This window comes from Miniopterus natalensis, chromosome 20 (genome assembly GCF_054644295.1).
Source record: "Miniopterus natalensis isolate mMinNat1 chromosome 20, mMinNat1.hap1, whole genome shotgun sequence".
Taxonomy (NCBI): Eukaryota; Metazoa; Chordata; class Mammalia; order Chiroptera; family Miniopteridae; genus Miniopterus; species Miniopterus natalensis.
In genome coordinates, this window is record NC_142100.1 from 24,911,632 (window position 1) to 24,928,364 (window position 16,733).

A 16,733-nucleotide genomic window follows, 5' to 3' on the forward strand; every position below is an offset into this window, starting at 1 on the left:
TGCCCCCACCCTCCACCCCATCCAGTTCACCTGTAAGTCCTTTTGTTTCACCAGATCCCAAATCCCTGCAGTCTAACAGCACTGCCACCATTTCATGACTGAGTTGCTGAGACTCCTGACTCATCCCTTCTTTCCACTCTTGCTCTCCACAGCAGGCAGAAGGATCTTTTTTCTTATTATCATTTAAACTTAACTATTACACATTAATTAAAAATAAAAAGAAATGTGAAATTAATTTTAATAATGTGTTGTCTTTAGCACATTATATCCCAAATATTATTTCAGCATGTAATCAGCATAAAAATTAATGAGGTAGTTGACCCTTCTTTTCATACCAAGTTTTTAAAATCCAATGTCTATTTTATACTTAGAGCACATCTCAGTTTGGATCAGCCTCATTTCAAGTGCTCAATGGCCACATGTGGTAGTGGCTGATATATTGGAAGGCTCAGCCCTAGACAAGGTAGTTGTTTGTCTGAGAGAGGAGGAAAGGGAATGGGATAGATCCTTAATTTTGTTCTTTATTTTACAGTTATTGACTGATATTTGAAGTTAAAAAATTTCTGCTTTTGGTGTTCTTAATGATTGCCAGCTCTGGGTTAGCTGTATTGTCACTAGCATCAGTACTTTTTTTTAAATCACTTTTCATTCGTATAAAATACAACAAAGATTAATAGTACAGATACTTGTACACAAAGATGATAATCCTGCTGAATTGAACTCTTGGCTGGGAGGCAATGCCGCCCTGCGGTGGCTCACATGTTCATTCATCAATATCTGAAAGGCCAAATTCTAAGTAGAGCTTAGGAGGATTCGCGTGTAATACATTGAACTTGAGCCCTTTTTGTCCTGACTTTCAGGGTAAACTTCAGGGGATGGGTGGGAATCCGAGAGGTTGGTGAACAGCCCTTAAGTGTGCTTTTCCCTCAGGGGTTGCAGATGGCGTGGGAGGATGGAGAGACTATGGAGTTGACCCGTCGCAGTTCTCGGGGACTCTGATGCGGACGTGTGAGCGGTTAGTGAAAGAAGGACGCTTTGTCCCGAGTAACCCCATCGGGATCCTCACCACAAGCTACTGTGAGTTGCTGCAGAATAAAGTACCTTTGCTTGGTAAGTAGATACCGTATGTGCTTTCCTCTCTGAAGATGCCCAGGAGATGGTTAACAATCAGACCAAGACATTAACCAGCCTAGCTCTAATTAGAGTTTGATAGCGAAGCTGTCAAAAACTACTTATCAGATACTACCGCTTGGAGAGAATGTAGATAGGCACAACCACTTTGGAAAATAATTTGGAATCATAGAATAAAGTTAAGCATGAACAGATCGTATGCCCCAGCAGTTTCACTTCTAGATCTATCTATACCTTAGACTAGAGCTTCCTCATCTGTATATCAAAGAGTAGGCGCAAGAATGTTCATAGTAGCAATTGTTTATAATAGAAAACTGGGAACAACCTAGAAGTCCATTTATAGTGGAAAAATACATTTAGAAAAGAAATGATGTAAAGCTGCACGCAGTCTTCAGGATCAGCCCTGGCGGTGTGGCTCAGTCGATTGATCCATCCTCCCGTGTAGAAAGGTCGATTCCTGATCGGGGCAGCCATTGGTCTCCATGTTTCTTTCCATGTTTCTCTCCATGTTTCTTTCTCTCTCCCTCTCCCTTCCCCTCTCTCTAAAATCAGTAGAAACATATTTTTAAAAAATACTTAGGAACAGAGGGAAAAGAGGACATTGTAGAATACCACCTAACAATTTGATTCCATATGTTTCATGTTTAGAAAAATAAAAAAGTAAAACTGTATTGTTTAGGGATTCCAAAATATAAAAGAAGAAAGAAAAGCAAGTGATTGTATAATTCAGGCTAGTGGTTCTTTCCAAGGGAGGAAGAAAGGGATGAGGGCTGGCATATAAAATTCCATTGATTACCAGTGGGGAGTTCAGGTTGCAGATAGGTACCCCAGAGTAATAGCAGCTGATTAGTAGGCGAAATAGCAGGGCACAAAATAGATCCCTGTTAATCTTGTTATTAGAAAATATACAAATACCTAGTGTTTATCTGGTATACTAATGGAGCATCCTTTGGCCAAGCTTCTACATTTGTTTGTTAAATGGTGTCCTGGAAACTTACCCAACAACTTACCCAGCCTTCTAAGCAGACTTTCAGAAAGGGTGGTATTAAGTTTCTGCTAATTGCCAGCATCTTTCTGGTTACTAGAAGGCCCTCCCTCCAGTCACCGTCCACATTTAAAATCAGCCTCTGTTCAGTGTTAATGGAGAGCTCCACATTGTAGAATTTTGCCTTCAATTTAAATCCTTAAGAAGGGGTTCTTTTCATGATGCTGCCTTCTTCTCTCTTCTTCATGCTGTGATTAATCAGCTTGTTTTCTTTCTAACTGAAGAGGAATCTTGCCTTGAGGTTTCAATATACCACTTTGTCTTCATCTGCTGTTTTGCACATGCAATTTGGAGCTTGCCTGGCACAGTGAAACATCCTAGATTCTATTTCTAGCACCTCTCTGTCAATTTGCCATATGACTTTAGGCAAACCACTTAGCCTCTGACCCCTTGCTTCATTTGTTAAATGGGGAGACTCTGTGTGTGTGTGTGAGAGAGAGAGAGAGAGAGAGAGAGAGAGAGAGAGAGAGAGAGAGAGAGAGAGAGAAGGAGTGGACTTAGAGCTTCCTGCAGCACTCAGAAACATGTCGTTGAGGGAAAAGATGACATTGCAGAATACCATCTAATAGTCTGACATCTAACAGAGATCCTATAGACAAATTGCATGTTCCCAGGAGTCGTGTTCCCCCCCCCCCCCCGCATGTATCGTGACTTGGAATAACCAGTCACAGAACAGCCACTGTCCTGTTTTTGCACTTTGAAACCTTTCTTTTGCTAAATTTTTCCCTTATCCCCACTTCCTTTCTGTTTACCCTCATGTAATAGGGAGATCTTAATAAATTTAAGGACATATCAAAGGTTTTCTTACATTGACTATTATAATTTTTCCCCCTAAAAGACACATTGAAAGAATCCTTCATTACCATGTTTGACACATGTACTTCTTTCTTACCTAATCTACACATATCTAAGCTATTTGTAAGTAAACTTAAGCATATTTTGGCAAAGACAAACTGCTGAGTTTTACTGAACCTCAGATATAATTGCAAATAATGATAACTTACAAGATTAGGTAATCTTTTTTTAAATCCAGCAATTGCTAAAAAGCCTGTAACACTACCAATATAAAGGGCAAACTGATAGCAGTAACCGCTTATTTCTTGAGACTATATTTCCTCAGAAGCCCTTAAGCAGATTTAGGTCTTATGAAGCCAGCATATCTTAAGAATTTGAAGGGTTGTTCCTAATAAGTGTATTCCTTTCTCTGTTTACTACACAACAGACTTAGTCACAATTTATAAAATAAGGGGCCAGGTTATAAAAACATTTCTATTTCAGCATGAGGGGTTTTCTGGGGTGCCTGTCTGGATTGGTCAGTCATTTGAGCACTCGTCACTGCTGTTCTCAGCATCTTTTTCTTCTTTGCCTGCTTGTTCCTCTCCAAACACCTAAGAATGATAAGCTCTTCTCCCAGTATCAGGCTCTTAGGGTCTGAGCCTCGAGCACACATCAATAATTTGAAGAGGCAGAGGAGGAGTGTACACTCCATGCCCAGATGATTCTGTAAGGCTGGACTTGCCTTTGTTGGTACTGCTTTGCACATTAAAGCTCCTTCACTCATGAGGACCATTTTGATCCTAACTCAGCGGGTTACTGCCATAACAGTAGCAAAATGATAGCCTGGGTTTGTCAGTGAGTAATAATAAATCCACATGAGTCCTTACTGCCGCAAAAATTTCAAGGCTGTGCTACTCATCTGTGATTTTTGTTGTTGTTCTCAGGTTAATTCCATCAGCTTTCAGATCTTTTGTATGATGATTCTATTAATGATAAATGATTGGATTTTCTGTGTATTGAGTTAGGAAGGAAGAGTAATGGGCGATCTTAGCTCTAACATAAACTAGAGTAGGTTGTCTGACAGCACTTCCAGTTAGTTACAGTGCCTGTGTTTTTCTTTGACATTTAATGGATAGGGACCAGATAGCTTAGCATTAGTGCCAGATTAGTACTCATGCATATCCTGCAGAAAGAAGGAAATGGAATTTCTGAACATTATGATAAGGCAAATGCTTATATTTAAGTGCTTTTAAATTATTAAGTTATACATTTTCGTTTAGAAAAAAATTAATAGCAAAAATTAAATTAGTGATTACGCTCTCTGTTATTTTTCTGCGCATGTTTGTGCGTAGAATAATGGTAACAGGAATTGAATCTCCTGTATGCTCACAACAGCGCCATGAGCTAGGTTCGTAGGTGCTTTTTTTTTTAAATTGATTTTTTAGCAAGAGTGGAAGAGAGAGGGGAGCGAGAAAGAAAAGCATCAATGAGAGCAGAACATCCTGCACGCCCCCTACCATGGATCTTGCCAGAAACCCAGGCATGTGCCCTGACCAGGAATCCAACCAGCAACCTTTTGTTGCATGGGACATCCAACCAGCTGAGCTACCCTAGCCCGGGCTCATAGGTACTTTTAGTCACCCTTTTGTCAGGAAGAAATTGAGGCTTAGAGAAATAAGTGACTTGCCTGCTGACAGTCACCTAACTAGAAAATGAGGGAGCACTGGGATTTAACAGCTAGTCCCACACCCTGTTTATTTTGTTTCATTTTGCTTTTTAACTGTCATCTTAACAGTTTGGCCTTTGGCTAGTATTGCTTTTTAAAAACTTTAAAAATAAATGTTACTCTTTTCGATATACAGCTCCTTCGGTTTGGTATCACTTTAATTTTATCCTTGCAAACAACCCTGCGAGGTAGTTACTGTTCCTCCCATTTTCCTAGACGTAGAAACTGAGGCACTGAGAGGTTAAGTAATTTGCCACAGGTCACACAGCTAGTAAGTGGCAGAGCCAGCATTCAGACATAGGCAGACTGACTGACTGAAGAGAGTACTCTGTAAGTGTTGCATGACAGTGTGTAGCCTGCCGTGGCATGGATGTCCTGCAGTTTATTTAACCAACCCCTCAATTTTAGATGTTGTGGTTGTGTGGTTGCTTCCAGTACTTCCTGATATTAAACAATGTTTTTGTGCTTAAGTCTTATTTGCATCTCTAATTATTTTCTTAGAATAAATTTTCACCAGTGGATAGGCACATTTTTTAGGGCTATATTGCCCTTTAGAAAGGCTGTTTAGTTTTACTCTCTCATCACTGTGGAATGAGAGTGACCATGTTTGCTACACTCCTGACAACACCATGCACCATGCATTACCTTCTTTTGATTCTTATTAAACTAATAGACAGAATGGTTAGTAGCGTGATGATCATTTTTCATGTATTTCTTGGTGAACTGCTTATTTTCCTATTTTGCCTTTTTTCTTTAGGTATAAGCTTAAATTTCAGTACTTGAAAGTGATCTTACTAGTTGTAATAGCCTTTCATTCTGGGGAAGGTCATTCAAGCTGCATGCTGCAAAGATACACGGAAGCTTTTTGATGTCTACTTAGAATGTGGTCTCTTCCACCCGAACATTAGTAGTCTCTGTAAAGTGAACAGGTTGATTGCACAAGCCACCTGGGAAAATTTGTCTTGTTGCTTCATAGTGAGTCAGTCCCCAATAAAAGTTCTTTGTGACCTCAACAGATGGAAATCTGGTTAAAAATTGTAGTTATGTGCCCCTGTCTTAAATGCTAGTGAATTTTGTGGAGGCTTCCTGCCAGTGACTAATGAGAAATGTCAGGGAAACGTAACATTCCCATTCTGGCATTTAAGTATTAAAGCTTAATATCTCAACAACATGCTTTTGAGCATTTGGCATAGATTAATAGCACTATTGAAATAATGTGGTTAAATGCCAGCCATTTTTATTGTTTTCTGTCTCTGCAAGTGGAAGAATTCAGATCATTAGTAGCCCACTTATTATGTATCATACAAATTCCTTTTTCTTTCCCACCACATGGACCCTGATCAGGTTATTTAATGACATTTGTTGGTGACATAGAACATAACTAAGAAAGGTCCCTTTTAAGCAAAGGAGGTTTAAATTATGGCCTGTAGCTCTTTGGGGTAATTTGATAAAAATGTGTATACAAAGGCAGCCTGGGAAGAGAAAATAAATGGAGACCATTTTTGTTTCTAGGTAGCAGTACTGCCTGCATCGTGGTGCTGGACAGAACAAGCCACCGCTTACACACAGCAAACCTGGGCGATTCAGGCTTTCTGGTTGTCAGGGGTGGCGAAGTTGTGCACCGATCAGATGAGCAGCAGCATTACTTCAACACTCCATTCCAGCTCTCAATTGCACCACCGGAAGCCGAAGGAGTCGTCTTGAGTGACAGGTGATCTTCCCTTTCGCCATTAAGTGTGAATAGGATGTGGCTCACTCACAGGTTCCCTCCTATCCCCCTTAACCACAGTGGAGATAGGCAGTGTCTATTCTCATGTGAGAAAAAAGGCACATTGAGAATGTTCTCATCAGGAGGGCCTTTTAGTTTGACTTTGAAAGATATTTTGCTTAAACTTGATATTGCAGCCATGTTGAATTCTGATAAACCCCCAGTAATTTGACAAACTATTTCAAGCTTACAAAATACTAGTTTTTCATACCAAGACTACGCACAGTTGTGTTGAATTGCTCTGGAGAAGTGAGTCCTTGGTCACGCACGCCATTACCGGTACAAGACTTTGTGTACATTGCTAGGGAAGAGTGCAAGCAGGCGTCTGCTTTATCTATCAGAATAACTTCCTAGTTCCCAGGGCCTCCTGCAGCAGCAGGTAGAACTTGCAGTCCACGCAGGGCCCGTGGGGCCAAGTTAACTTGCAGGCAGTGGAGTCAGAAGTGGCCTTGGACACCCTCAGCAATGGCGCTGTTGAGGTTCTCTTTTTCTTATGACACCTTCCCTCAGTTCATTTTTAAATTGTCAAGAGAACTTTTCAAGACAATCAGTACTTTTCTGAATAAACTTTTAGTTTATGTTTTCTAAGACCAGAGTACAGAATAAGGGTAAGATAGTCAGATCTCACCGCCTGTAGCACCTTATAAGATCTAGCACAGACAGTGTTGGTGATTCATAAACCTTGTTAACTGAGTAATAAACCTTTTGTAAAAATAGGAGCATTCTAGCAAGTACCTGTTGTCTCTGCCCAATAGTTCTTATAAAATCAGATCCGAAGCCCTAACTAAGATAAAATGATGATTGCTCCCATCTTGTATACTGGAGTGAGCGTGTTGCACTGTTAGGTGTTCAGCATTGCCCATCTGAAGCCTGCTGTTGACCCCTAGAGAGAGGGAAGGATTTTTTACCTTCAGATTAAGACAGATTACCATAATTGGAAGAATATTTGACTGTGGGCCCTTCTTCAGGTGGCTGTAGTACACGGTGACGTTACCTATATTGGAGTGGAGAGCTTAGAGGCACACTTCTTGGTGGACAGCAAGTTCAGCTGACAGTCTTTGGAGAGCAGTGTGTTAACTTTTCTGTATTTGATTTTTCTCTGGGCTTCTGAGTGCTGGAGCAGCCCTGCCGTACCTCACGCGCTACCTTTGGGACAGCCTGGTTAGGGCAGCGCTCGGCCTGGCTTGCCAACGAGGTGGAGGTTGCTTCCCCTGGAGCCCAGAGACAGTTTGCTAGCATGTGATTTCAGCTCGTGTTTCAGTGCAGTCAAAAGTTTCCAGCAGCACAGTGTGTTCAATCAAAATGGGCAGGACTGCAGCTGGCGGAACACCAAGCTCATGGGTGGGAGTGTTGGGAGAAGAGGGCAAGCTGCCCAATGGGAGTGAGTCTCTCACAGGCAGAACAGCAAAGGACACTCCTGGGGAAAGAAAAACCTCAGCATAAAATAGAGCTTCGGTGCCAGCCTGGTCATTAATCTAAGCTTCTGGAGTCTGATTAGCTTCCAGAGACTGAGCAGATGTGAAGTGTCTTGTAGTTACTCTTTATTCCACAGAAGAAATCTACCTGGTTCCACCAGTTTTAGTCTTTCCCCCCTGTTGTTTCTTACCTCCTTAGCTGTTAGTCTATCTTACTTATAAACAACTATTTTAACCTTAACTTGCAGGTTTCCTTCAGTAGCTGCTTTTGCAAAATATTTATTGTATAAATGTATAAGTTAGTTTGTTCCTTGACAAAGTCCATCACAGAAGTTTTAGCTGTGCCGTTTCTTTCCTCAGTCAGAAGATGAACCAGAAATTTTCTGTACCTTGTGTCTCCCCAGCAGGCATGGGTGTGGTGTTAATTTCTTATGTTTTCTGTTCACAAATTTTATAACATGTTGCTTACACAGGTTTGGGGGTTTTTCTGTCAAGCTTAGGGTGCTTTGGTTCTGGCCCCTCCCTTCGAGGTCAAGGTGTGAACTCTTTCATGGGTCTTGTTCACTAACTGCAGGTGAAGGCAGGTTACCAGGCACCTATCTCACCTGGCCCTCAGTTTGGAGGCCTGGAAGCAGTGAATCTGGACTGTGGAGTCGGCCTCTCAGGGGGCCATTAACTCTCTTTTTTTTTCCCCACTTGGGTTTGTGTGTCGGTCCCCCCACCCCACCCCCATTCTTATGTCTGCTTTCAACAAGTTTTGTCAGAGGAAAAACATCTCCTATCTATCTATTGAAAAATTTTATGCAAAAAGATGTAGTGCAAAATCTACTTCCTGCCCCGGCCCCCAGTCACACATTCTCTCCTCACAGGCAGCCACTGTTGCCTGTTCACCGTTCGCGCCTTCCTCTCCTCATTAACATTATATCACAAAGGGTTTTTAGTGTGTGTTTTATTACACAATTTGGAAGGTCAGTTACTTTGTTTCTTCATTCATTTAGTCACTCAACAAACATTTATTGAAAATCTATGTGCCAGGCACACTAATAAATACTTACGCATGGGGAGCACTTTATAAGCCCTGGGAGCTACACAGTCCTCACTCTGCCAGAGGAAGTATCACTAGCAACACCAGCATAGGATGTCCAGGAATACACTAGTAATTGCTGGTGCTGTGGTATTGCAGGTATTTCCTACGAATGAATTCGTAGAGGATTTGTATGCTTTCCACAGTGCTCAGTTACTCTGCTGTCACAGCCTCCCGAGAGCCAGATGCAAGGCTGCAGGGAGACTGGTGAGAGGGAGATGACTAAGAGGATGGAATGTGGCTCCACAGAATGAGGAAGGAAAGGCTCATCTGCACTAGGATTTCAGAGGCCTGTTAGTCTCTGACTCAGAAAAGAACCCTCCCTTCTTTTAAACCACTTGACTAATCACCACATTCTGTTTTACATGGTAGTTTCAGTTAAGATTTTGAAATATTTATATCAGAGTTTTCAATTTTTTTCAAGGTTAGGAATTTCAGAATGACTGGCTTTTTTTATTGAGTCCTATTATAAATTAGTTTTTCTTAAAGCCTCATTACATTGTAACATAGTGCCTGTTGGAAACTTTGAGGTATCTCTAAAGAACTCTCTTAACTTTGCCCCTTCCCTGTCCTTGTCACAGCCCGGATGCTGCTGATAGCACATCTTTTGATGTCCAGTTAGGAGACATTATCCTGACGGCGACAGATGGACTCTTTGACAACATGCCTGATTATATGATCCTGCAGGAGCTAAAAAAGTTAAAGGTAATTAACTCAAATGTTGGCCCTTGGAAACAGTGGCCTTCTCTGGAAGTTGAGTTTTCTTGATTCACTTGCATTATTTCTCTTTATAGTTTTGAAAAGGACTATTTTGTGAGTATAGGAAAATAATAATATTACTAGTCTTTCAAGCAGTTGGAAATGGAAATATTCACAAATGGAGAGCTTGAGGGAAAAGACTTCTTACCAAGCTTTCAGTAGAGTGGTAATGGTAGGAAAAATCCAGATAAGAAATTTATTGTTTGTGTTTTTCATTGTATTTTAATGGTACTTAATGGTGTTGCCTGCTGGTCCTTTTCTCCTGTGTTCTCATAACAAGTCCAGCATGTGTTGCGGCTGGGAAAGAGAGGACATCGTCATCCCAGAGCTGGCCAAGGCAGCAGCCAAGGGCAGCAGGCAGCCAGGGGCCTTGATGTGATCTGAGCTGTTACCAGTAATAACAGTTCAGCCTTGACCCATAAAGAGAGTGGAAGGGAGTGAAATCCGTCTTTCCATATTCTCCTGGCTTTGTAAAAACCCTTAACTCTGGGGAAAGTTAGTCTTTTCTCATGCTTTTATCACTAACCACTATAACTTTCAATAAGTTTTTAAATTTTTAAAGCAATATTTTCCTCACCTGTAAAATGGGGGTACAAAAGGTCCTGTTTTATAGGGTTATGGTGAGGATTAACTGAGACCGTGTGTACGGACTCCTTAGCACCAGCCTCACCTGTGGGGTTCAGGAAAGGCCAGGTGCTTCCTGTACTGGCCCTGTACTCTGTGTGGTGACAGGGTGGTGAACAGAAATGACATTCCCTGCCCTCTGGAGCTTATATTCTCTAATAGAGAAAGAAATAGATGATATACAGAGTGGGGCAAAAGTAGGTTTATAGTTGTGAGTACTCAAAACAGCTTATTCTTGTATTATTATTTACTAATTACTGTATTATTTTCCATACGAACCATGTAAACCTGCGTTTCCCCTGCCCTGTAATGTTGGTGGCAAATAAGAAGACAAAAAAGCAGGCTGAAGGTATAGAGAATAGAGAGGGCTGCTGTTTTAGAAAGATGGTTCAGGAAGGCCTCGCAGCGAGGTAACCTGGAAGCAGAGGCCTAGTGTTGTTTATATTGAAACTGTTCTGAATCTTAGAATGTTAGAACTAAAATGGACCTTGTTTCCCATCCCATTTTACTGATGAGGAAGTTGAAGCAGAAAGGGTAAAGGAGTGGCTCAAGATTATACAGCTAGACGAGAATCTTTCATATATCATGATGATATAAAATTCTAGAGGTATTTTCAGTAGGGTAACTGGCAGCTCTTAGAGAGCATACTGGTGTTGGCCAAGAGTGCATTTGTAAGCAAGGAAATTTTTGAGGTCATCCCTAAAGTGTTACCAAAATTTGTCCTTTCAGTCTCATTCCATTTTAGCAAAAGTACCTTAAGAATTTCAAATGGGGAAAAAAGCAGAAATCAAAACCCAAACCTCAGGGCTCAAGGCCACCTAGCAAAAACTTTTGATTCACATTGTGTGTAGGCAGCACTGGTGGTCTCACTCATTTTAGTCAGGATGTAATGTTTTATTGTTTTCTTTAACTGGAATAAAGCACAAATGATGGAAACTGTGATTAGATAAATGTTACTGTCTTAAAACGTGATATTTATAAGTATACTTGAATACAGAAATCATGTGAGACATTATGGTAAAAATAACTCCCTCATCCTTTATCTTAGAATTCAAATTACGAGAGTATACAACAGACAGCAAGAAGCATTGCTGAGCAAGCTCATGAGCTGGCCTATGACCCAAATTATATGTCACCTTTCGCACAGTTTGCATGTGACAATGGACTGAATGTGAGAGGTAAGCATTCTTTAGGAAGGTCACAGGGGACTAATTGGGGACGTAGTAAGATGGGACGTTCTGGGCTGTGGGGTGAGGTAAACTAGAGCACTGGGGTGAGACTGTTGAGGTGTCCTCTCCCAGCTGCGAGCCAGTGGCTTTGAGCTAGGCCATCAGGCCTTAACACTGGAAGACAAGAGCAAGTGCATGTCATCATGTCTTCCCCACAGAGGACACCCTTCAAAACTGAGCTTCATAGGCTGCAGAGGCAGGTGGAACCCGAAGCCCTTTATTGCTGCCACTGCACTGCTTGGACCTCAGCCCAAAAGGCCTCTGAGCTCCGCCTGGAAGGACTGGACATTCCCAGCAGTTAACATTCTGCCCTTCATGGGTCTGACATTTCACTTCTCCCTTCCTCTGGCTTTGTGGGACTCGTTGACAGTACTTGCCTGCCAAATTGCCACAGCAGGTTTCGAAGAGTGGACGTAATGTTAACCTGTCCTTGCTTGAAGAGCCCTTCTATCTACTGAGTAAGATGGAACTTTGGGAGCAGGCCAGTAGCTCAGTCTTAGAGCTGGGATGACACATTGGTGGTAGCTTATCAGAACTAGTCAAGTTGGTCAGTTTCTTGCTGACATATTGTGACTTGTAAAGCATTTCTTAGCCTTCCAGGAAATATTAAAATAGAAAAGAGCACATGCCATAGCTGTTTGGCAGGTTAGAATACAAGACTGTTCCTAATTTCAAAACAGTGGGTATGTTTGTCCAAATTAGAATTGTGGGTAGAAGCATGTAACTTTGTTCATCAGGCAGAATTTATCTTAACCAGATTTTGAATTTACTGTGATTGCTATAAACAGAAGATGTAGTGGCCATTTTAACAGAGCTACTGTTTTAAAGAGGAGGGAAGGTTTTTTTTGGTTTGTTTTTAAAAATATATCTTTATTGATTTGAGAGGAAGAGAGAGGGAGAAAGAGAGGTAGAAACACCAGTGATGAGAGAGTCATTGATCAGCTGCCTCCTGCATGCCCCCAACTGGGGATCAAGCCCACAACCTGGGCATGTGCCCTGATCAGGAATCGAACCATGATCTCCTGGATGCTAGGTCGATGCTCAACCCCTGAGCCACGACCAGTTGGGCAGGGAAGGTTTTTTTAAAGCTTCAATTAAATTACTTGTAATTTCTTCGTGTTTTTATTTCTTTTTAACAATTTTTTTTTCTTTTCTGTGCTAGAATATATTGACAAACCAAACCTACGTTCATGGCAAGCATTTGTCCCCTAGTGCTTATGTAGGCTTACAGTTTTGATGGACTTCTTTTTAAGATCCATGAATACGTTTTCATTTTCGTTTTAGGTGGAAAGCCGGATGACATCACCGTCCTCCTCTCCATAGTGGCTGAGTATACAGACTGACTCACCTGGTGTCAACTCCGGCCTGTCCTTTTGTCCCCCCAAGTTCTCCCCAGCCGTGTGTGCTGATCCTGCTGGCAGGACCACGTTTCTTTGCCACTGATCTCAATGGCCAGTGACGTAAGCCTGTCTTCTTGAGACCCCGTTGAGATCTTTGTTGAGAACCACTACTGTCATACACTAGCTCCTGTCTGCCAGCAGCTATGGAGAGAATCACGATTTGGAGATTGACCTTCGCTTCTCGTTGTCGTTTCCATGGTGGGATGGAGGTTTTCAAAGCCAAAGTGGCTGTTACTTTTCAAAAATGCTTGAAGTATTGAAGAAAATGAGAAATGTTGGTAAAGTGAATTCAGAATTACAGTGTGTAAAAGGGATTTTTAAAGCCTAACACAAATTCTATGTTATGGTACATCTACTAGAAACATACATTATCCATCAAAAGAAATGTTACACGTGTACTATATCGTCTTTGTTATGATGATTGGGTGTGGCTTTGTGTTTTCATTATAAACTCCTATTTTTCAGGGGCTTATAATTCTGCTCTAAAACATTGCTCTGGATTATGAAATCTTGATCCAGGAGCTTTTTTCTTACACATTGGAAGAAAATTTCAGTTTAATTCTGTAGATGCAAACGTTTCATGGTTTTTAAAAGATGCTAATTGTGATCCTGTGATCAAAGTTTTGGCAATTTATTGATTAGTCCAAATTATAGGCTGGTGGCCTGATCTGCAGGAGGGGTAGGGGAGACTCTTTACCAAAATTTTTTAATGGAAATATTACTCAAATGGTAGAGCTCCTCAAAGCCAAGAAATTGAATGTTATGGCTGAAATTCCTCCCAGCTGTCTGATATGCCCCTGTGTGGGAGCTCTAGGCCCATAGGCCTAATGGGTTTAGAATGGGACAGCTGTTACTTTTGAATTTGGGGGCTTTTGATGGTCATGCTACCCCTAGTCTCACTCAGATCTTTTATTAGTAGCCTTGCTTTCGGTAGAGCATGCACCAAATTCAGGGGGTCCACGTGGAAGGAGCACAAAAGTCCACGAGGAAAACTAGTGATGATCTGACATTTGCATTTGCCCTACACAGAAATTTAGGGGTTTCTGAATCAAGCTTAATGTTTACAGTTTCCGAATAGCCATCTTGCAGTGTATAGTTTCCTTATAAAACTGTCCCGCATTCAGTTTCCCATTATCTGCAAGCTCAAACTTATTTTTAAGGTTTGTGTACAAGTCAACTGCTGTAAAGATATATATTTTTGGGTCAGTCTTTTTCCTTCATTAACTTGGTGGTAGAAAAATATATATACTTAGCAATCCTTAAATTAAAGCCATGTTTTATATATAAGTCAGGTAACATTGGTGTATAGATGAGAATGCAATGAAACCTGATGAGAATCTACCTGAGGAGAGTCTAGAAAGTCTCTTTCTCTAAAGGAGATACTTACTTCCTGGTTTATTGCATTAAAATTTATGTTTGAGGTTACCTCAACTTGTTTTAAAAGATTTTGTTTTGTGAATTTGTACTGTATATTTGAGTAACTGTCAAGCTTTTGTTTTATTTAAAATTGTTTAACATGTACCATGTACATGTCATTACTATATTTCAATGCATCATGCTTGTAACAGGCATTTCATTTATAATAAGAATGAGTTATTCATTTGTAAGCCGTTCAGTAATTTATCTACTATTCCTAAATTGGCATAATGTTAGATATCTATTTTGAATCACCTTTAATTACATGTCGGAATGCCTTAACTACCCTAACTTGATGAAACAATTTTTTGGTAGAGGAGATGGGGGGTGGAGGGAGACTGTTTAAATAATGAGAACCTGTTGTGCTGTGATAAAACACGGAAGCCAGTGTGGCAAGTGGCGGGGTATTTATTTTGCACAAACTATTTGCAGTCTCTGTGTTTAAAAAGTAAAGAAAGTTGCATCCAGAAGGGTATTGCTGGAAGGAATACATTTATACTTGGGCTGACGTTAGTTCTTTTATTGGATTTTTAATTATTTCTGGTCAGAGGTATGTAGCCTATGATCTGGATGTATTTTGCATTAATTTTCCAATGCCTACATTTGATTCCTGGTAGAGCAGTGCTGGTTAAGTCACTAGCTTTTCTCTGCTCTCATTTAACCCATCAAACACAATCTTTGTAAAGCTAAATTGTGGCGTTTTAACACAACTCTTTTAACAACTCATCTTTTTTGAGAAATAATTGTTAGAAATCGACAGTATGTTTGTTCCAGTGACGTTGAAATTAGTGGGACAAGAATTGAGTTTCACAGTGGGACTAACTTTGGACCTGGCCTGTAAATTTAGTGATATAAAATATTTTCTCTTTTCCCTGTCCTTTTTGTGTTATGCACTTAATTTTATGACTGCCGGTGGTCAGTTGGAGTGCTGCTTATCAAGTCACTCTCCTCCCACTCTCAGTGGTCAGAGGCTGTGTTGGACCCATGCTGGAATTTTCCAGATCGCAGGACCCAAGTCCCTGTGGGGTATGACTGGGATATACCACTTGGTGATTCTGAACTTGATGTGTGTGTTAATTGTATTTAAAATCAAGCAGTATAAAACAATAACAACACACACACTTGCCTCATGTAATGGATTTTTATATAACAAAAGAGAATTTGGATTTCTAATTTACAAATGGCAAATTGTTTATCCCTCTCTGGATGCACCAAAGACCAGTAAAGTTTATAGCTTTTCCATCTATATTTATAAAGCAATACTGTATTATAAAAAAATCAATATTTTTATCACATGCTTGAAATTTTTATTTTGTTCTGTTTTAAAATGTGCACTCTAAACATATCAGAACCTTATTTCTTCCTGTGAACTTAAGCTGCCTGCGCACAAAAATAATTTACCGAACGGATATGCAGTAGAGCCCATGGGCTTTTAAAAACTGAAAGAAGAAATGAGGGAGAAAAACAGGTTATTTGTCCTGAATTACTGTACTGGCTTGACATGGTCGATGGGTACTAAGTCACAAAAGAATCCATTCCAGGTGTGCATGTCTGGGGGTCGGGCTGCGTCTAGATTAGCAACTAGATTTCAAGCTTTGCATGATGGGAGTGCCTCCCGTCAGCTGCATTTGTTCTGGACAGAACAGTAGCCTTCAGTACCACCTTCAGTACCGCCAGCCTACCACGTCGAGTAACAAGGCAGGAATGTGGGAATTTACTGAGTCAGTTGGGAGCATTTTGGAGATTGTAAACAGGATTGACTAGAACTATAAGTGTCTGTACTTGGGAATAAGTTCTTGGTTCCTTGTCACCTTATACCAACTATCTTTGGTAGAAGCTACAGCATCCAATTTCCCTGGAAACGATCACATTTTTGCATTTAACAAATTTTATAATATCAAAAACAAAAAACCAAAATCTGCTTATAAAACTGAAAATATGAAGCAAAAAACATTTGGATTTTATTCATAAAAAATCAAATTCTTTGTAAAATTGAACTTCTCAACTAAAAATTGACAGTGTCCATGTCAAACTTTTAACTGTTAGCAGGTAGTTTGTGGCGAAGATGGCTAAGTAGTGAAGCAGGTTGGAACTTCTGTATGCTAACGAGCCGCTCTTTTCTGTTGAGACTATCATTATGTGTCTTACCCAAGAGGCAATGACCTGAATTGGATGTCTGAAATATAACTTATGCAGGAATAGTTCTGTAAATACATTTAAATAAACTGTAAAGATATTTAATAAATATAGTATTTATACTAATCTGTGTACTTCTCTTAATTGGAACAGTAACAGATAAGACGCCAGCCCCTGACATTGAGTTTGTTGGTCTCCATCAAGTCCTCCTTTCCAAGGCTCT

At 40.5% G+C, this 16,733-nt stretch overlaps 1 protein-coding gene across 1 annotated transcript in view; it reads left to right on the plus strand.

Annotated features, from left to right (window-relative positions):
* The window catches only part of PPTC7 (protein phosphatase targeting COQ7), a 33,264-nt gene extending 16,628 nt beyond the window's left edge, over positions 1-16,636 (plus strand). Inside the window, exons 2-6 of the mRNA XM_016203026.2 lie at positions 931-1,110; positions 6,192-6,390; positions 9,528-9,651; positions 11,378-11,507; positions 12,843-16,636. Of these exons, the coding sequence (XP_016058512.2) occupies positions 931-1,110; positions 6,192-6,390; positions 9,528-9,651; positions 11,378-11,507; positions 12,843-12,901 (692 nt within the window). The 3' untranslated portion in view covers positions 12,902-16,636. The remainder of the gene's footprint in view (positions 1-930; positions 1,111-6,191; positions 6,391-9,527; positions 9,652-11,377; positions 11,508-12,842) is intronic.
* Positions 16,637-16,733: the final 97 nt, after the last annotated feature.